Raw genomic sequence first — 20,409 nt, 5'->3', positions numbered from 1 at the left:
AGATGAAGTACCCAGTTACATAGTACATTATTTTTATTAACATTATTTTTTTTACAAAAACAAAGCCACTGTTTTAGGTTTAATTAATTCACTCTAATTACTTTGTGTGAACCGAAACTTTGTTAGCACCTCATCAGACTAGCCAGACGTTTAAACAACACCTGGCAGGTGGGCGTGTATGATAATCCGGGCTCTGCTATTTAACGCCGCAGGAGGCCAGAGGTCGCCACACCCTTCAGCGCTGCTCGGTCAGATGTTGTGTAGTTCCCTTTGAGGAGCCGATATCCTACCTTCTCGGTTGACGCTTCTCTTTTTCTTCGCATTATCAACACGTTTACATCAGCGGTTCGCTTTTGGCTCGGTGTAAGTCAAAAGTAAGCGACATATCACGCGGTGTGGAGTCGGACAGTGATTATTTGTTGAGACAATTTGCGAGACGTCGTCAAGATGAGCAGTGAGTTGGACGTCTTGCGACAAGAGGCTGAGACGCTGAAGACGAAGATAAGGGTAAGTATTTTGGGTTCTATGAGCGCATTTCACATGTCGTTCGTCGACTTTTCGCGCGTACAGTCTCAAACTGCGACGCCGCGACATCGAGAATTCACTGCGATTTGCTTTCCCGCGCGAATTTCGCTTGATGAGTGCATGTTGGTTGATAAGTGAAAGTTGTCGGCGACCTGACTGAAATCCGCAGAGCGAGTCGGCTTCCGCTTCTGAGCGTGAATTCACTCATCGTATGCGCGTTTCACGCTCCGATGCGCTGCGCGTTTCTTTTTGAAACCGTCTCGCTTTGATGCGTTTCGATTCGTGTATTGCCGAAGCGAAAACGGAATTCGCCGCGTAGATTCGAAGGTAGTCTGACTACATCCGGGCTCTGTTTTCGCCATGGCGGAATCTGGTTGCTTCCTCTCTTCTTCGTTAGATGTCTAGCTTCGTGTTATGTGTTCTACGTTCTTTACAGGATGCAAAGAAACGAGCAGCGGATACGACATTAGCGCAGGTTGGCAGCCAATCGTGTGCACGTGGAGGCGACGAATTCCTTTATTGCTAATGAGTGAACGTGTGTTGTGGTAGGTGACGGGAAATGAAGATTCGCTCAGTCGAATACAGCTGAGAGTGAGGAGAACGCTACGAGGTCATCTTGCCAAGATATACGCCATGCATTGGGCTAGTGAGTCAAGGTGAGACGTTGACGTAATAGGTACTGTAGTCGCGTTGTGGCTAATGCTCCTGTAAATTTCTTTTTTAGATTTCTGGTTAGTGCGTCTCAAGACGGGAAGCTGATAGTGTGGGATGCGTACACAACGAATAAGGTTTTAGTTTGTGCTTGAAACAGATGCTTGGTGGGTCAATCTGTTTTACTTTAGATTCATGCTATTCCGCTTCGTTCCAGTTGGGTTATGACTTGTGCATATGCTCCTTCTGGAAGTTTTGTTGCTTGTGGTAATTGTGTGTGTGTGTGTGACCAGTTTTCACCCAAATTCAATGTTTTTTCTGATTTCTCAAAGGCGGTCTGGACAACATCTGCTCTATCTACAGCTTGAAAACTCGAGAGGGAAACGTGAAAGTATCCAGAGAGTTGGCTGGTCATACTGGTATGCATTCCTTCATATTTGTACTTTTTTAGATATATGACTGTCTGATCCTATTGTGATTGATTAGGGTATTTGTCTTGCTGCCGTTTTCTTGATGATAGTCAAATCATAACTAGCTCAGGCGATATGACATGGTACAATACAGTAGTAGTCTGTATATGTGTTACCAATTAAATATATCCGTTGTTGTTGATCAGCTCTTTGTGGGATATTGAGACAGGTCAACCCAATACGCAGTTTACAGGACACACCGGTGATGTGATGAGCCTGTCCTTGAGTCCTGACAAGAGAACTTTTGTGTCAGGAGCTTGTGATGCATCAGCAAAGGCAATTCAACGATTTTTGTTTGCTCAGTGTGTGTGTGTGTGTGTGTGTGTGTGTGTGTGTGTGTGTGTGTGTGTGTGTGTGTGTGTGTGTCAGTCAATTAATCAATCAATCAAATCTTGTATTTTGTCTGAACACTTGAGTCTCACATTTGAACACCGGTCATGTATTTCAATACTATTTTTTTCGTTTGAACACGTGGGTCCTCTGCCTTTGTCCACCCGGCTATTCTATTAACATGCCGGCGTTCTCATGTAGACATGTGCTGCTGCTGTATGAACACCGGCACTTTCACTTGAACACCCTGCTTCTGGTTGAAGACACCGGCTTTTTGTTTGAACACGTGGCTCATTTGATTGGGCATTCCAAATTTGTATAAAAAGTGACAAAAAACGTGGATGGAAAGCATGATGAGTGACAGTAAGTTACATTACTATGAGAGGTACACTTGCTCTGCTCATGATGGTGTAGATTTTGACTCTTATCTTTTCCACACGTGGCGTTAGATCCAAAATATAAGTTACACGCTAACTGTCTGTAAGATTGGTTTCATGCTTTAGCAGTTCTGTGTGTTTTCTGTTAGTCTTCATGAATACACCATAACCACAAGTTGTTGGCAATCCAGTGTATGGTTGTGTTTCATGTGAGACTCAAGTGTTACATGAATGGCAAGGAAATCGTGTAGGTACAGTAGTGTGGAACTGTGGAGTAATAAATCCAAACCAAAACATTGTTATGCTAATAAGGAAAGAAGCCCATTGATTTTATGTTCAAGAAGTTTGACAGGAGAGACGTAGTGTAACTAATTCTTGTGTCATCTCAAGCAGCAATGAACATGTGGTGTTACATGGTTGGTTGTTGTCCAGTTGTCTCGTCTCTATCATCTCTATCATCACCAATGGATGGATGTAAATGAATGCTAGTCAGATATGTACAGAGAGATGGAACCACGCTGCAAACCTCATGGTTTACTTGGTGGCTTTTACATCACTTTGTGTAGGGTTTCACTAGAGTTTTTAGTGACTCACTGGGTCACCAGTTTCACCAGTTTCGCTGACCTTCACTGACCTTTCGTACAAAGCCTTTTAAATACAATACTAATCCAATTATGTGGGATTAAAGAGAGTTATATTGGGCTGGCATGCTAACTAATGCCATTACTATTATATTCTGGTGTAGATTTTCTCTTTCAAAGGATAGTCAAGGTTTACAGAGAAAGTAGTTGTCACCTTACGTGACACATAACTCTGTGTGAAATAGGTGTAGTATAGAAACCTTTCACTTTTTGTTTATACAAGTTTGTGGTGTTTTTGAACTTACATGGTATGGTATGCGAACTTGTTTAGTATTAGAACTGTAGACATGAGGGTGTTGACTAAAACATGGCTCATAATGTGGGAACATGTTTTTGCATGTATGTAGAGGTGGGTCATGCTGTGTGTGTGTGTGTGTGTGTGTGTGTGTGTGTGTGTGTGTGTGTGTGTGTGTGCTGTTTCTGATTCTAATTGTTTTTAGCTGTGGGACATTCGTGATGGTCTCTGTAAGCAGACCTTCACCGGCCATGAATCTGACATCAATGCTGTATCAGTAAGTCACATGAAGAATGCTCCAATCACGAGTGACGTCCTGTAATCATCGTTTTCTCTCACAGTTCTTCCCCAACGGAACAGCATTTGCTACCGGCTCTGACGATGCCACATGCCGATTGTTTGACATCCGTGCTGATCAAGTAAGTTAGTCGGTCATTCATGTCAGTCAGTGTGATTCATGGTTCACATTCTGTAGGAGCTGATGTCGTATTGTCAAGACAGCATTATGTGTGGTATCACGTCAGTCGCCTTCTCCAAATCCGGTCGCTTGCTGCTGGCCGGTTATGACGATTTCAACTGCAACATTTGGGACACGCTGAAAGGGGAACGAGTCGGAGTGCTCGCCGGCCACGACAATCGGGTGAGCTGCTTGGGAGTGACGAATGACGGCATGGCAGTGTGCACTGGATCGTGGGACAGCTTTCTGAAAATCTGGAATTAGAGATGGAAAAGACTTGTGTCTAGCCACCTGTATGCAGTAATGAATTGTTTAGTCAGCGTGCAGCACGTAATAGGGTAGAGTGTTGTAGTTATCACGTTTCGTCTCTTCCACCATGATTATGTGTTTGCGTGTATGGATCTCATCTGTACTGTACTGTTCGACAGGCTTGGATTGTACTGTGGCTACTGTTGTTATTCGATTCAATTCGTTGACTGAATAGAAGAATACCTTTGACATGTAGCACTTCGTCTGTACAGTACACTTTGAGAAATATTTTTGGTCACGTGATGTAACAACCAACAAAAGCGTGCAGATGATATCTCTATAAAGAGGTTCTGTCTCTATCTCATTTATATAAATGCCTAGACCTTTTAATATGTCGCACACGGTTAGCATTGGCCTTCCAGACCCGTGAGTCAGAATCGGCGCTAAACGGGTCTGGGAGGCCGAGGCTAGCACACAGTACAGAGCCGTATATAGACGGCTCTGACACAGTAGCATATCTACAAAAGTGCAAAGAGCCAATAGAAACTAAAACATATATTTCTATGTTTTATGCCACGAATTTATTTATTACTTCAAACGCTTTGTGTATTTACATACATCTAAACTTTTGTATTTACATCTAACACTTGTGTATTTAACTTTTGTATTTAAATCTACATCTAGCCTTGGTTATTTATGTATCCCGTATGTGGCGTGTGATCTCCGTCACCGGACTTCCGTTTTCTGTTGTGCAATGCAATTGGTCTAAAGTCCGAGGCAGTCACGAGGTTTTTCCGTCAGACTTGATCGAAAATGATAGAAGGAGACAGCAGAGTTCGATCAAGACGTCCGTGGGTATTCCATGTCGTCATTGCAGTCGTCATGGTGACAACGGGAAGTCTGAACACGTTGGCAATGAAGTAAGAGGCGCGCAGATAACCAAACGCTCCTCGTGTTGCTAAATTTAGACTTGATTGTTGCCTAATATGACGGCTTTCATACGTTCCTTTATCACGTCAGTGAACACACTCGAATTGGTTGTCCCGTTTGGAAATGCTGAAGCACGCGGATGAACGAAGAGGCGTGGCATGGGTGGGTGGGGCAGGGGCGTGGTGTGAGGGGCGTGACTGAAAGAGCATAGCGTGCGTTCTCTGCCTGTTAACTAACTATAATTATTATATAAAAGTGGTTAGCTATATAGATGAGAAGCTGTAAGGCAGGGTTTGCTTCCTGTGCTTGCAATAGACAATAGATCTTGTGATCCAAATAGTTCTAGTTGAGCACAGTGTATAAATAATAAAATTGAAATTACATTAAATTGCATGAAATTACAAAATTAAATTAAAATGAAAAATAAGTAATAGAATTGAAATTACATTATATTACACAAAATTACAAAATTAAATTAAAATGAGAATAAATAAAATTAAATAACGATAATTAATAAAATTAAAATTACATTAAATTACATAAAATTACAAAAATTAGATTAAAATAAATAAATAAAAATAAAAAGTTAAAATTACATTAAATTACATAAAACTGAAAAATTTAAAATTTAAATTAAAAGTAAATAATAATAAATAAAAAATGAATATTAGTCGTACACTCAAGGTGCAGTGTAGTTAGCAATTTAAAATTGTATAAAAACAATTAATTTATTTATTTGTTTATTTATTTATTTATTGATTGATTTGTTTATTAATTATGTGGAATTTAGGTGTTATATTGTTAGTGATGTTTAGATGGGCAGATTTGACGAGTGCACCTGGTCAGAAAGGTGTGTACGAAGAACATCTCTGCGATAATCTTTTCGACAAAGTTCCATGTCCTGACGATGATCGTTCAGCCAATAAATCACACAATCATAAATTCGATCATCCGTTTGTTCAGTCTCTTTGTATGTTTTTTGGTGAGATGACTTGCTTTCTTGCTTACAAGGTGATTGTAACCTGGAAGCGATCTCAAGGCAAACGACCAGTGAAAGCAAAGCCATTCAATCCTCTCATCTTTTTGTTTCCTGCATGTTGTGATATGACTGGCACGTCTATAATGAATGTTGGTCTCACTATGACGTATGCGTCTAGTTTCCAGATGCTTCGTGGTGCTGTTATGATCTTTACGGGGCTTCTGTCTGTTGCATTTCTTCGTGACCGTTTACGTGGACGTCAGTGGTTTGGGATGATGTTTGTTGTCGTCGGATTACTGGTGATCGGTGTGGGCGATGCATTGTATGGAGGCGACAATGGACTTGACAAGACGTCTCAGTTGACTGGAGATTTACTCATCGTGATGGCTCAGATCATCATTGCTGTACAAATGACGTATGAACAAAAGTTTATTGTCAAGTATGACGTGCCACCACTTCAGGCTGTCGGTTGGGAAGGCATCTGGGGTTTAACTGTACTCGGATTGCTGCAGTTTGCATTTTACTTCATCCCAGCATCTTTCTCATCTATTCGTCCTGAACGTCTGGAAAACGTTATTGACGCTGCCTATCAGATAGGAAACAGTCGTAATCTTGTTTTGGCCACAATTGGTCTCGTACTCAGCATATCGTTCTTTAACTTTACTGGTGTGACTGTCACCAAAGAGATGAATGCGACTACTCGTATGGTTTTGGATAGTGTGAGAACTCTCTTTATTTGGGTTGTGAGTCTTAGCATTCCATGGGAAAGCTTTCAACCTCTTCAGCCTGTTGGTTATGTATTACTTGTATGCGGCACATTTATCTACTATAATCTGGTGTTTGGACCTCTTTGGAAGAAGATCAAGGGACGTGGAACAAATCACGAGAAGGAACCACTCTTGTTTGATAAAGCCTCAGGACAGCATTCAGGAATAGGAGTGAATTAGTTGTGATGCTCCTGGCATGTGCAGTGACAGAATGTTTCTGTGCTGTTAGTTGTTGCAATTGTTGTTTTAGATATTTTTCGTGTTTAGCTAGTGCTAAAATGGAGTTGACATTGAAACAACTCACTTCGATTAACTGCAAGTATTTTAGTTGTTAACATTACTGTAGTCGTCTTATTTTTGTAATTGCATGACATTGTGACAATCAGTTTAAGACGTCTTTGTAACGTGTATCATCTAACCTGGTGTCTTTCTTCTTTCTAGACACGTCTGTGTGTTCGTAATGTAATGCCCATAACCTCTAAGATTAATTAAACGATTTTAATGGTGTAGTGAGCATGCTGGATTCAAAATGAGCGCGTTCTCACTGAGTCCGAGAGCAATGTGACCGTATTCCTTTAAAATTAATATCTGTTGATCTGTCTGTTTGTCTGTCTGTTCATTTGTCTGTCAAATACATATATTTCTAAACATCTCTGCATCTGATGCTAATTTCAATCTCAACGCGAACAGTATATACACTGTATGACCTAATTAAACTAAAACAAGAAGCATGCATAGATTCAACTAAACTGAACTCACAAAGCATGAAGTACGCCTGTGTACATTTTTTAAAAATTAGATCATCTGGTCACGTGATGTAGCTCAATCAACAAAAGCATACAAATTACTGTGATTTGTTTTTATAAATAGCTGTTGTTTTTATTTTATTATTTATTTTTATAATTTATTTTTATTATTAATTTTTATTATTTATTTATTATTTATTTTTATTATTTATTTTTATTATTTATTTTTATTACTTATTTTTATTATTTATTATTTATTATTTATTTATTGTTTATTTATTTAATTAAATGTTTAGAGCATTTGTAGTAACATACGTGCAAAGAGCATATATTTCTCTGTTTCATGGCGTTAATTTATCTATTACTGTAAACACATATCACAGTTTATTACAACTACTAGAATTTTAAAAACTTTTTCTCTGAAAAAAAAGAAATATATGTAGGGATTGTATAAAAGTAACAGAAACAAGATTTAGATAATATGAACCAAAGCCAGACATCATTAGTGAATCCTTCCAACCCCCAAATGTAAAATGTAGGGAATGGGGGTAGGATAGACTCGACCCAATCCGCCGTCGTCATTCCCCGGATAGTCCCCGGATATCAATATAGGATAGATATGATTAGTGACCAAAACAAAAATAGGATATAGTAGACGACGTACAAACATTTCATTTTGGTCTTCATTTACTATGTTTTCTAAACTTGCAAAAAGACGACCACGCCCCCACAACGCTCCCTAGCCTGACCAATCCCTACACCTACACATCTAAACTATTGTTAATTTAATTAAACACATTGTAATTGGTCTGGAGTCCAAGGCATTACATTTTTTGTGAGTTTATGATATGATAGGACATAACAGCAAGACTCGATCAAGACGTTCACGGGCATTCCATGTCGTCATTGCAGTTGTCATGGTGACAACGGGAAATTTGAACACGTTGGCAATGAAGTAAGATCGAGATGCGCGCGCGACTAGCCAAATGTTCTCCTGTTGCTAAATTAGGACTTGATTTGTGCCTAGTATGACGGCTTTCATACGTTACTTCATCATGTTAGTGTACGCACTGGAAATACGCGGATGGACGAAGGGGCGTGGCTATATGTGGGTGGGACATGGGCGTGGTTATGTAAAGAGTGCAAGTTGAGAATTCGAAGCGTGGCGTGCGTTTTCCGCCTCTTTGTTAGCTGACAATAGTCTCGATCTCACCCTCGCCATTCTCTCGTACTCCCTGCTTCAGAGTGACATGGGGGCAGGGAGAGACTTGCTCGAGTCTAGGCTAATTATTAACAATATATATATATATATATATATATATATATATATATATATATATATATATATATATATATATATATATTGTGTAGTTAGCTATAGCTAAAATATCTGTACATGTAAGGCATGCAGGCCGGGTTTACTTCTTGTGCACTAGTTGAGCCCAGTGCATAAATAATAAAACTAATGCATTAGTTGTACAGTCAAGGGAGCAGTCTTGTGTGATTGTGTAATTAATATTTTAAAATTTTACAAAAAACTTAATTTTTTACTTTGATCAATTTGTTTATTAATTATGTGGATTTAGGTGCTAGATTGTTAATGATGTTTAGATGGGCAGGTATGATGAGTGCACCTGGTCAGAAAGGTGTGTACCAAGAACATCTTTGCGATTCTTTTTTGGCGAAGTTCCATGTCCTGACAATGATCATTCACCCGATAAATCACATAATCATTCATTCGACCATCCATTTTTCAGGCTCTTTCTTACTATGTTTTTTGGTGAGATGACTTGCTTTTTTGCTTACAAGGCGATTGTAACCTGAAAGCGATCTCAAGGCAAACGACCAGAGAAAGCAAAGCCATTCAATCCTCTCATCTTTTTGTTTCCTGCATGTTGTGATATGACTGGCACGTCTGTAATGAATGTTGGTCTCACTATGACGTATGCGTCTAGTTACCAGATGCTTCGTGGTGCTGTTATGATCTTTACGGGGCTTCTGTCTGTTGCATTTCTTCGTGACCGTTTACGTGGACGTCAGTGGTTTGGGATGATGTTTGTTGTTGTCGGATTACTGGTGATCGGTGTGGGTAATGCATTGTATGGAGGCGATAAAGGACTTGACAAGACGTCTCAGTTGACTGGAGATTTACTCATCGTGATGGCTTAGATCATCATTGCTGTACAAATGACGTATGAACAAAAGTTTATTGTCAAGTATGACGTGCCACCACTTCAGGCTGTCCATTGGGAAGGCATTTGGGGTTTTACTGTACTCAGACTGCTGCAATTTGCATTTTATTCCAGTATCTTTCTCATCTGTCCGTCCTGAACGTCTGGAAAACGTTATTGATGCTGTTTATCAGATTGGAAACAGTCGGACCCTCATTATTGCTACAATCGGACTCATTCTCAGCATATCGTTCTTTAACTTCTCCGGCATTACTGTCACCAAGGAAATGAATGCGACTACTTGTATGGTCTTGGATAGTGTGAGAACTCTCTTTATTTGGATCATGAGTCTTAGCATTCGATGGGAGAGCTTTCAACCTCTTCAGCCTGTTGGTTATGTATTACTTGTATGTGGCACATTTATCTACCATAATCTGGTGTTTGGACCTCTTTGGAAGAAGATCAAGGAGCGTGGAGCAAATTACGAGAAGGAACCACTCTTGTTTGATAAAGCCTCAGGACAGCATTCAGGAATAGGAGTGAATTAGTTGTGATGCTCCTGGCATGTGCCGTGTGACAGGATGTTTCTGTGCTGCTAGTTGTCGCAATTGTTGTTTTAGATATTTTTCATGTTTAGCTAGTGCTAAAATGGAGTTGACATTGAAACAACTCACTTCAATTAACTGCAAGTATTTTAGTTGTTAACATTACTGTAGTCGTCTTATTTTTTGTAATTGCATGACAGTGTGACAAACATGTCATAACGTGTATCATCTAGCCTGGTGCATGTCTTCTCTTCTTTCTATCATCACACTTTCAAAGAAGCCAACTCTCTCTCTCTTTGTTGGTATCATCTTTCATCTTTCATCTTTCCAAAAGATGGAGAGATAAATATGTGTGTTTGTAGTGCTCATAGCCTCTTAGACAGGCCCAGATCCAGATGGGGGTTCAGGGGGTTGCAACCCCTCTTTTCCAATAGGCGTGGTTCAATAATTTTATTAGAAAAGAGAAAATTAGTAATGCTATAAATAACTGCTACCAGGTCAACCCCCTCTTTCAAAAATTCCTGGATCCGGGCCTGCTCTAAGACTAAGACCATGCACACACGTGTTTCATAACATAATTATTCTGGATGGCAGCCAAATATAAGGCAATAAGTTTTAATGGTGTTGCATGTGAAAAGCAATATGCTATTCTTGGAGCAACACTTGTAATGAGGCTACGAAAGGCCTCGTCAGCATTTCGTCTGTCGCCATGTTGCACTTTATTAAAATATCTAAGCAGCTCTAGATCTTTTTACTCGATCGACCAAGAAACACTGCATGGCTCCACGAAGTCAAATACTTCATCTTGTATTTGTTTCTCCTTGTTTATATATACCCACACCAGCTGTTGTCTCCAGCTTGACATCTAGTATGCACCTTGTTGACTCTATATCAGTGGTCAGACTGTATTGACCCTTTACTCTAAATTTCTAGCTTTCAAACAAAGTCGCTCACCAAATAGGAAAAAGATTTAAACATCCGTAGGTTCGATCCACAGCCTTCTTTCCATTTTTTTCAGCATATGGCAAATACAATATGGTGACATAATTTGAGTGGGTGCGGCTACAGCTGTGAATCACAGTAGTGTAGCCTCGCAAGCCAGGCTCTTCCGCGCAGTCGCTGAGCTAAACGCACGTGAGGAGGAACTTTTGCCGGAATTAGCCGGTAACAGCAGACACAATAGCCTCAACATTGACGGCTCCTAATTCTATCATATCTTCCACATCTAATCCATAGATCTTGTCTAATTATGTTAATAAAAAACGATTTTTACTCACTAGACATACAGAGACATCCCTGTATGTTGATTTAGCTTTAGATCACGTATTTTGCAAACGGGTGCGTCTCTCAATTAATTAATTGATTGAGAGACGCACCCGTTTGCAGTCCGGTCACCCGGGTGTACGTACACATAAACGGCATGAGGAGAAAACCGAATTTTTCCAGTCTAAACATGGCTGACCCTCATATAGCTTTAAATTTCTTTATACCGTACTACATAATATTTTAGATACATTTATATTTTGTTACTTGATTTAAAGCGATTTTAAATACAATTTCATTCAACTGTAATTTATCAAAATTTATTGTTAATTTAATTAATTACTCGTGTCGCAGGTGGTCATGAGTCCGAGGCAGTCACATGATTTGCTGACAAAAAAATGCCGGGAGATAGAACCAGCAGGACTAAGTCAAGACGTTCATGGGTATTTCATGTTGTCATTGCCGTTGTCATGGTGGCGACGGGAAGTCTGAACACGTTGGCAATGAAGTAAGGCGCGCAGATCGTGATCACTAATCGTATTGCTCTTATCGCCTTGAGGCTTAATTTAACTGCTTCACTTTTATCTGTCGGTGGATGCACTCTAGTAGGTAGATTATTGTCTCATTTGGAGAAGATGAGTAGTAGAGGGCGTAGGCAATGTGTGTGTGAGGGCGTGGCAACATTATCCTTGTTTACCGACGCAACCAGATAGTCGTGCATTCGATTAGCCCATTCAACCATTTCGGAATACTAGAAATACGGCAATAATCGTTCGAGGAGCATTCTGGAATCATCGGTTTACTATTTCTAGACCACTTCGTCGACCGCTTTACTCTGGTTTGTAGGTAGAGGCGTGAGAATGAAAGTTTCTTGACCAAACCGCAACCATACATACGCAATAGCTCGTTAGCCATGACAACAGACACGCATACCAGAGACGATTGCGCAAGCGTCACACACATTGCCGCGCCCCTCATTCTGGAATGCGGTTTGAATTGAACGAATGTCCAATACTAACTACAAGGTCACATGGACATCACTAGACACCACATGCAAAGACATGTCTAATTAGCTAAACAGCTAGTCTATGTATTCTCTTCATTTCGGAATGATTGCAATGGGCAAATCGAATACACCCCCAGGGATTTTTGAAAGAGGGGGTTCACCGTTAGCAGTTATTTATAGCATTACTAATTTCTCTTTTCTTATGAAATTATATGAAATTATTGAACCACGTCTATTGGAAAAGAGGGGTTGAAACCCCCTTAACCCCCTCTGGATCCGGCCCTGCCAGGTGAGATCTTTTCTAAGTACACTGAAGCAGATTTTGCTTTCCGGGCTTACGATAGACCTTATGAACCAGACTGATCTGGTTGAGCACAACAATAATACCGTATTTCCTCAAATTGTAACCCATGGGTTATTATTTTTTTCAAACTTATCAGAACCACGGGTTACTATTTAAGTGGGGCTACTAATCGAGCATGGGTTACTGTTGTTTAAACTGATCAAAACCACGGGTTACTATTTTTTCAAACTGATCAGAACCATGGGTTACTATTTTTCAAACTGATCAAAACCATGGGTTACTATTTTTTCAAACTGATTAGAACCATGGGTTACTATTTTAAACTGATCAGAACCACGGATTACTATTTTTTTAAACTGATCAAAGCCACGGGTTACTATTTTTTCAAACTGATTAGAACCATGGGTTACTATTTTTTCAAACTGATCATAACCATGGGTTACTATTTTTAAACTGATCAAAACCACGGGTTACTATTTTTTCAAACTGATTAGAACCACAGGTTACTATTTAAGCGGGGCTACTAATCGAGCATGGGTTACTATTTTTTCAATGTCTGCTATCATATGGTCAAGTTGAAGAGATATGCAAGTATGTACTAGAAGAACACACTAGACGCATGCAGAACTGAAGTTGCGGTACCCCCTATTTAGTTACCAGTAGTTTACTCAGTGTCCTCATCATAAAAAACCATAATGTCTACATTGTTATGATCTGACTGCCTTTTCTGCCAGACTAGTTTTGTTCCCTCAATGTTTCGTGTTACCTTAGATCTCTGACATCCAAGGCATGGGTTACTAATCAAGCACAGGTTACTATTTTTTCAAACTGCATGATCAGATCCACTGGTTACTATTCAAGCAGAGTTACTAATCAAGGAAATAAGTAATAATAACAATACTAATCCTTTAATTAACATCCTTTAACATACAATGTAACATCCAAGGTGCAGTTTTCTTTAATTAAGTCTATCAGCTTCAATTAGGATTTTTTTTAAAAAAATTGTACACTCAGAATGAGTTTAAACATTTAATTATTGGTTAGTTAGTTGTTTATTGATTTAAATGAGGAATTATGGTTAGTGTTGGTGTGTAGATGGGCTGATGTGACGAGTGCACCCGGTCAGAAAGGTGTGTACCAAGAACATCTCTGTGATTCTCTTTATGGCGATATGCCATGTCCTGGCGATGATCGTTCACCCAATAAATCACACAATCATTCATTCGACCATCCATTTTTTCAGGCTCTTTGTATGTTTTTTGGGGAGGTGACTTGCTTTTTGGCTTTTAAAGTGATTGTAACCTGGAAACGATTTCAGGGCAAGGCAACAAACAAGGCAAAGCCATTCAATCCTCTTATCTTTTTGTTTCCTGCGTGTTGTGATATGACTGGCTCGTCTATAATGATCGCTGGTCTCACTATGACGTACGCGTCTAGTTTCCAGATGCTTCGTGGTGCTGTTATGATCTTTACTGGTCTCTTGTCTGTTGCATTTCTTAATGAACGTTTGCGTAAACATCATTGGTTCGGGATGATGTTTGTCGTCGCTGGATTACTTGTGATTGGTGTGGGTGATACATTGTATGGAGGCGATAAAGGACTTGACAAGACGTCTCAGTTGACTGGAGATTTACTCATCGTGACTTCTCAAGTCATCATAGCTGTACAAATGACGTATGAACAAAAGTTTATTGTCAAGTATGACGTGCCACCACTTCAGGCTGTTGGATGGGAAGGCATCTGGGGTTTCACTGTACTCGGACTGCTGCAATTTGCATTTTATTTTATTCCAGTATCTTTCTCATCTGTCCGTCCTGCACGTCTGGAAAACGTTATTGATGCTGTTTATCAGATTGGAAACAGTCGGACCCTCATTATTGCTACAATCGGACTCATTCTCAGCATATCGTTCTTTAACTTCTCCGGCATTACTGTCACCAAGGAAATGAATGCGACTACTCGTATGGTCTTGGATAGTGTGAGAACTCTCTTTATTTGGATCGTGAGTCTCAGCATTGGATGGGACAGCTTTCAACCTCTTCAGCCCGTTGGTTATGTATTTCTTGTATGTGGTACATTTATCTACTATAATCTGGTGTTTGTACCTCTTTGGGGGTGGATCATGATCAAGTTGTCTGGAGCAAAACCCAGTGAGAAGAAACCACTGCTGTTTGACGCAGGCTCAAACTCGGGTCAGCATTCTGGAGAAGGAGTGAATTAAAATTTATGTCACTGCCAGCATGCTGTGTGATGGAATGTTTATGTGCTGCTAGTTGTTGCAATTGTTTAAGGGCCAATATACTATTCAAACTGCTACTAACTTTGTCTTAGCTTTGGTCATTAATATTAACCGTCATATTGAGTAATTACATGTGTAATTAATGAGCGGTCAGTGTGTTTTGTAATGAGAATAACTACAAATTATGCTCTAGGTAACATAATCACATCCGGGCTAGTAAAGTTTGTGAAGTATGCGCGGCGGTAGGGTCTGGCTACGCGAGACTAAGCGACCAGTTTGTTTACACGTTACTTTCTGGTTTCATTTGTCTTATAACGACAACAGTTTGTCGCTATTTACGACTGTACTCTAGTGTCTTTTTGTGACGTCCGTTTCAAATGTCCGTCAGTTACGAAGACACGAAATTCCACGAAGCCGCCAGATTCAATGACGTCGATCTGCTCAATCAGGCTATACGAGAGAGAGTCGACCCAAACGCCATCGGTCTCTATGAATGGACAGCACTGCACGAGGCTGTATTGGGTGGTGACGTCATCATCACTTCAAAATTACTTCAAAACGGAGCGGATCCGTCGGTTAGAGATCTTGTCAATGGTTCGACGCCAATGCATCTTGCTGCCGGTGAAGGAAACTTGGCGATACTTCGTCTTCTCGTCGAGAACGGCGGGAATATTGATGTGAGAGATGATGGCGGGAAAACGGTTTATGACGTCACGGAGGATGTTTTGTGTAAGAAATTCTTGAAAGAAATCAGAGAGAAGAGAACGTTGAACGCGAAGGAAAGTAAAGAAACGAAATTGTATTTGGCAAAGAAGGTTCTGGAGAGAGGAATGTCTCAGCTGGATGTCGAGCATGTGGTGAAGTTTGAGGAGAATGTGGATGTGCCAGAGGTGCTGTTGTCGGTCGAGTATAATTTGAAAAGTGGCAGTCTCAAGATTCGAGTACGAAAAGTGAAACGAATGAGAAGACCAGATGGTGAGTGGATTCGCTGTGTCTGTACTGTACATATCACTTTGTATATATATATATATATATACTGCACTCTACCAGGCCTTTTCTTGCATGCCCGTATATTCACGTGCTTGACCACATGCTGGTGCTTGAGAAGGGCACGTAAATACACTGGATACAGTACATGTACAAGTCTAATGTATAGCATGTCACTAATCATTACTTGCAGTTTGTACATGCAGGGTAGATGTGGTAATTGTCTAAATTCATTTGCTCTATTCGGTGAGCGTGAGCAAACTTGCATTTTCCTATTTATATTTTACTTGCTGAAGCAGATGGGCCAGAAGGGGGTCCAGCAGCAATTTTGAGTCGTGACATGTTAGGCTTTAAATTAAGCTAATTAATTAGCGCAAGAAGACACAGATTATAGAATGAAGTTTGTAAATTCAGGTTGCGAGCCATGGCAGCAATCATATTTCAGAAAACTTTTGTGTGTTGGTTGAAAATGTTTTTATTTTTTAATACATTTTATTGTTTGTTTGTTTGTTATGTGCGCACGTGTGTGTGTGTCCGTGCATGTTTGTGTGTGTGTGTGTGTGTGTGTGTGTGTGTGAGAGAGAGAGAGAGAGAGAGCATGCGTGCGTGTGGTGTGTGTGTGTGTGTGAGTGCATGCATGCGTGTGGTGTGTGTGTGTGTCTGATGGAGGGAGGAAGGCACTCAGTGTGAGTACATTTAGGCGACATGGCAGCTGCAACTTCATTATACGTGAAAAGCTATCTTGCGTCATCATCCGGGAAACAAGAATCCAAGCAGAAAACAGAAGAGATCTCTCTCACACCGTTACCCGATACGCCACAATCGGAAACAATCGATTCACTCCTACCTGACATGGAATTCTTCACACCTCTTGAATACACACACATATCCAAGGACAAGATCCAGCACTACTTTGTTGTAATATCCATTTGCTGCTATTTTGGATGGCCAATCACGTCCAGTTCTAATCTTGCATCAATGAGCCTTCCTCTTACAACAGCTGTGAAGGTAATCATGCCCACATGGTTTGGTTTACAGCCGTGTGTTCACACTCAACAACCAAAAGCACGAAAGCAATCCAACAAGGCACAGCAGCCATCAGAACTACGGCCAGGCAAACCGATAAATGCGTGGGTGGGAGGAAATAATTCTACCAGAAATGAACGAGACGAGATTTCTCACAGAAAAGAGAGTAAGTCGTCTACGGTTAGTTGGAAAGGAGTGAAGAACGTGTGGCAGTCGGTCAGCGGACGTACGTCGCAAGTGAAGGTGTTTGCAGTAGAGAGAGAGCCATTCGAAACGAAGAACAAATCGGTGGACGACAAGTTTGAGATCGAAGAAACGATTGACGTAACTCAAAAGTCTGCCAGACCCATCGAATCATTTAATATCAATCGATCTATTCCCGATCCGTTTGCTATCGAGTCTCCAGAGAAATCGAACGAACCATCAACGGCAATAGTAGAAAAACCACCAATGGTGAAGACACGAGAATCAGCTCAACTCATTGATATCATTGATGATGACGAGTTAGCGACCGTTTCTCTTGTTGACGTAATGCAAGGTGAAAGAAAGCAATCGAAGGTAAGAAGACAGAAACCATCAGATGAAAACAGACCATCCATAGTGAATGTCACAACTCTGCCTGTTGTTCTTCCTGCCATCTCAAACCTTAAACGTTCGGCCCTTCTTCATTCGTCAGTCAACTCGTCTGATGGAAAATCGGGACAAAAACCTGATCAATGCGTTCCTCGTCCTCCGCAAGTGAAAACCCGTCAGAGTGCCACGTTAATTGATATGGACATACTGGACGATCAAGTAGACGCTGAACTACAAAGCCTGGATACTGTCAAGAAGCCACAAAGACAAGCAACGAGTCGGTATCATATGAAGCAGATGAATGTGAGACAAGGTTGGACATAACGTTCTCTACATTTCTTGTGTTTGTTATAGGTATTGAGTTGGATATGTAATATTTATAATTAGACAAGATCCTGTAGTTGTCTTTAATTAATTTGTTAAAAAATTAATTGATTTGTTTTAGTGTACATGATTACCAAAGTACTGTACTACCTTCTATTGTCTGTTTGGCCAAACCTCTCAGACGACTCTTAATTAATTAATTAACTAATCAGTGCCTAAACCCTGTGACACACACACACACACACCTGTACAAATGTCAAGCCCTCCATGTCGTTCATGAAGGGGGAATGAGGTCAGTTGCGGAGATAGCTCCCCTCCCTCTAGATACAGGGACTCCGTGCGCTACGTGGAGACTTTAAGGGCCAGCACTACAATCCACCTGGAGCTTGGCTGGAGTCATCCAGGGGCACTGACAATGGCACAGCTTTGGGACTGGACACCAAGGCCCACAAGTACCCGTCTGCATGATGTTACCAGCGGTCATGTCCACCCCAGTCAATGACCAGGTACTCATTTATACTCCTGAGTCAAGAGAAGCAATTGTATGTAAGTTTCTTGCTTGCAAGGTCCCGGATGTTTTCATTCTCCAAATGGACTCTCTAACCAATTGAGCTACAGCACCACACACCACACAAACCCACACACACACACACACACACACACACAGAACTATACTCGAAATTAACCAATTTATTCATTAGTACTGCAGACAATATACACAAACTTGTAAACCACCTCAAAACGAGAATGCAGCCAAATGACGTTGTGCACGATTTGAAATTAATGACGTCATATGTTTGTTATGTCATAGCAGAATCCTATGACATGGGTAATAAATAAGTTTCGTTATTATTTGGTCACGTTACTGGTCACATGTTACGCAGTAGGCGGAGCGAGTTGGTTGTACATCAGGTGACTGACCTGTGTTTAACTATCCAACAGATGGTGCAAGAGACTGGTAAGTAAACTTGTGGTAACAAGGTAGCTGCTCAGCCTTGTTTAGCAAATTAAATTAAAATTATGTAGCAAATTAACATTCCAATCATTTAGCTAATTTTAAAATTAATTAATTAGATTAATAAAATAAGTTTTAAATTATTTTTATTTGATTAAATAATTAAATTTGTTTACCTAATTGAAAGTAGAGAGTCCAGCTAGGAAACCTGTGTGCTGTGTGAAAAAATTGTAAGAGATTTTTAGATAGATTTCTTTGAGCACCATGAACTCACTCATCATATACTGAAATACAGCCGTTCATTTGAGCGTTATCCAACAATGTGAGCAACTGTATCCTTATAACAGCAAATTGAGAACGCAAAGTAACGAAGACTATTCTGTCATACCAAAGATCAAACTCTAAATTGTAAGTCAATCGTCTGCTGTCCCTCAAATTGAAAGAAATATCACTAATACTAAATGATGTCGTGCTATATGTCACACGTCTGTGACTGGTGGTTCTTGCTGTGACTGTAGTCGTTTACGGTTGCATTCAAGGCAATAGAGATGGTTGTCAATAGGATAGCATCCTCGGCCTGCCTCCTCGGAGCTTAACAATTTGCCACAATCCTGGACACACAGTCAGTGGCACTAAATCACTACTGTAAACCAAGAAATTTTGGTGGCGATTTATTTCGGTTATTTCAGTACGGCCTATGAAGTACCTAAATTTTGTAATGTTGTCAAGCCGCTAGGAGCCAACAGCAATCGGTGTCTGTGAACATGGTACATTATTGTAATTATTATCTAACTACGACGCAGTGCATACCTACTATTGTGTTGCCCGGATTCGTTAGAAGGAGGGGCCTAGACACCCAATAAAAGGCAGGAGCATATAAACAGAGAAGATGGAGCGTCCGTCTAGGCATGGGTCGGGTGATATCATTGTGATGGTAAGAGGCGGAGCCACTATCCTTTGAGTTAGCGCTAGAACGACAGCTCTGACACTTGTTGCAAAATGAGACGTAGACGTTGATGGTAACATTCACATCAGTACAGCGTGCAAGCACTACTCAGCTGGACAGGAAAGCGGTAAATCCGCATATCCTTCTAAACGCTGACTTTGGTGAAGGGACCCGGCTTTCTTCTTGTTGTCAGGTCATTGTTTCTCGCAGCTTCCTCTGGCCGCCGTCTTCTCGACCTGAAGCTAACTTAAACTTACGATATAAGGCACAGCGTAAACAACGGCTCCGCCTCTTACCATCACAACGATATCACCCCACCCATGCCTAGACGGACGCTCCATCTTCTCTCTTTACATGCTTCTGCTAAAGATGTTACCATAGCACCACGCCTAATTGAATTAATATCAATGCAAACAGAAATGTTGTAATTATGTGTCAATTAAAGTTATTAGAAAAACAGTTTAGCTAAATTCGTATATCCCAATTGCTAATATATTACTTACTTAATTGGCTAAATCCGAAACAAAGTTACTGTTAATCACCGCCTTATTAAAGGGTAACTGCAATGCAAAAATCAAAAATTCTTTTATGTTGGAAATTGAAAGTTCTAGTTGCATACATGACAGGAAAAATAGTTTTAGATTTTAAGATAAGTCTTTGCTGAGATATAGCAGGTCAACGTTGCTTCCGGTTCTTCAAGTTTCAGTAATGGG

General features: G+C 40.4%; 6 protein-coding genes across 6 annotated transcripts in view; 5 read left to right on the top strand and 1 right to left on the bottom strand.

Annotated features, from left to right (window-relative positions):
- Positions 1 to 215: 215 nt before the first annotated feature.
- LOC134181936 (guanine nucleotide-binding protein subunit beta-1) lies at positions 216 to 4,190 on the top strand. Its single transcript, XM_062649231.1, has 11 exons — positions 216 to 507; positions 962 to 1,000; positions 1,075 to 1,181; positions 1,250 to 1,313; positions 1,368 to 1,443; positions 1,509 to 1,595; positions 1,663 to 1,729; positions 1,793 to 1,922; positions 3,435 to 3,506; positions 3,571 to 3,648; positions 3,705 to 4,190. Exons 1-11 carry the CDS (start codon positions 448 to 450, stop codon positions 3,948 to 3,950), a joined length of 1,026 nt encoding a protein of 341 aa, XP_062505215.1. The 5' UTR covers positions 216 to 447; the 3' UTR covers positions 3,951 to 4,190.
- Positions 4,191 to 4,731: 541 nt separating this feature from the next.
- On the top strand, positions 4,732 to 7,019 carry LOC134182554 (solute carrier family 35 member F6-like). Its single transcript, XM_062649976.1, has 2 exons — positions 4,732 to 4,855; positions 5,681 to 7,019. The coding sequence occupies exons 1-2, from the start codon at positions 4,749 to 4,751 to the stop codon at positions 6,789 to 6,791; spliced, it is 1,218 nt and encodes a 405-aa protein (XP_062505960.1). The 5' UTR covers positions 4,732 to 4,748; the 3' UTR covers positions 6,792 to 7,019.
- Positions 7,020 to 9,544: 2,525 nt separating this feature from the next.
- On the top strand, positions 9,545 to 10,076 carry LOC134182394 (solute carrier family 35 member F6-like). The gene is made up of 2 exons (XM_062649792.1): positions 9,545 to 9,620; positions 9,664 to 10,076. The coding sequence occupies exons 1-2, from the start codon at positions 9,545 to 9,547 to the stop codon at positions 10,074 to 10,076; spliced, it is 489 nt and encodes a 162-aa protein (XP_062505776.1).
- Positions 10,077 to 11,733: 1,657 nt separating this feature from the next.
- Positions 11,734 to 15,032, top strand: LOC134182211 (solute carrier family 35 member F6-like). The gene is made up of 2 exons (XM_062649589.1): positions 11,734 to 11,844; positions 13,742 to 15,032. The coding sequence occupies exons 1-2, from the start codon at positions 11,735 to 11,737 to the stop codon at positions 14,865 to 14,867; spliced, it is 1,236 nt and encodes a 411-aa protein (XP_062505573.1). The 5' UTR covers position 11,734; the 3' UTR covers positions 14,868 to 15,032.
- Positions 15,033 to 15,159: 127 nt separating this feature from the next.
- Positions 15,160 to 17,966, top strand: LOC134182078 (uncharacterized). The gene is made up of 2 exons (XM_062649409.1): positions 15,160 to 15,860; positions 16,573 to 17,966. Exons 1-2 carry the CDS (start codon positions 15,263 to 15,265, stop codon positions 17,793 to 17,795), a joined length of 1,821 nt encoding a protein of 606 aa, XP_062505393.1. The 5' UTR covers positions 15,160 to 15,262; the 3' UTR covers positions 17,796 to 17,966.
- A 1,012-nt stretch (positions 17,967 to 18,978) lies between these two features.
- Positions 18,979 to 20,409, bottom strand: part of LOC134182165 (thyroid receptor-interacting protein 6-like) — a 4,638-nt gene continuing 3,207 nt past the window's right edge. The window contains exon 7 of the mRNA XM_062649530.1: positions 18,979 to 19,361. Coding sequence (XP_062505514.1) covers positions 19,230 to 19,361 — 132 coding nt within the window. The 3' untranslated portion in view covers positions 18,979 to 19,229. The remainder of the gene's footprint in view (positions 19,362 to 20,409) is intronic.

Source organism: Corticium candelabrum, chromosome 7 (genome assembly GCF_963422355.1).
Source record: "Corticium candelabrum chromosome 7, ooCorCand1.1, whole genome shotgun sequence".
In the NCBI taxonomy this organism is placed as follows: Eukaryota; Metazoa; Porifera; class Homoscleromorpha; order Homosclerophorida; family Plakinidae; genus Corticium; species Corticium candelabrum.
The sequence above is the reverse complement of the archived record's forward strand: the minus strand, read 5'-3'. Positions and strand labels throughout refer to the sequence as shown.

Excerpts from the sequence above, each read along its gene's own strand:
- LOC134181936 (XM_062649231.1), top strand. The coding sequence starts at position 448 with ATGAGCAGTGAGTTGGACGTCTTGCGACAAGAGGCTGAGACGCTGAAG. Across the intron at positions 1,444-1,508 it reads TGGAAGTTTTGTTGCTTGTG|GCGGTCTGGACAACATCTGC; the intron begins GTAATTGTGTGT and ends GATTTCTCAAAG. Across the intron at positions 1,730-1,792 it reads AGCTCAGGCGATATGACATG|CTCTTTGTGGGATATTGAGA; the intron begins GTACAATACAGT and ends GTTGTTGATCAG.
- LOC134182554 (XM_062649976.1), top strand. The coding sequence starts at position 4,749 with ATGATAGAAGGAGACAGCAGAGTTCGATCAAGACGTCCGTGGGTATTC. Across the intron at positions 4,856-5,680 it reads CTGAACACGTTGGCAATGAA|ATGGGCAGATTTGACGAGTG; the intron begins GTAAGAGGCGCG and ends AGTGATGTTTAG.
- LOC134182394 (XM_062649792.1), top strand. The coding sequence starts at position 9,545 with ATGACGTATGAACAAAAGTTTATTGTCAAGTATGACGTGCCACCACTT. Across the intron at positions 9,621-9,663 it reads CCATTGGGAAGGCATTTGGG|TATCTTTCTCATCTGTCCGT; the intron begins GTTTTACTGTAC and ends ATTTTATTCCAG.
- LOC134182211 (XM_062649589.1), top strand. The coding sequence starts at position 11,735 with ATGCCGGGAGATAGAACCAGCAGGACTAAGTCAAGACGTTCATGGGTA. Across the intron at positions 11,845-13,741 it reads CTGAACACGTTGGCAATGAA|ATGGGCTGATGTGACGAGTG; the intron begins GTAAGGCGCGCA and ends GTTGGTGTGTAG.
- LOC134182078 (XM_062649409.1), top strand. The coding sequence starts at position 15,263 with ATGTCCGTCAGTTACGAAGACACGAAATTCCACGAAGCCGCCAGATTC. Across the intron at positions 15,861-16,572 it reads ACGAATGAGAAGACCAGATG|GCGACATGGCAGCTGCAACT; the intron begins GTGAGTGGATTC and ends GAGTACATTTAG.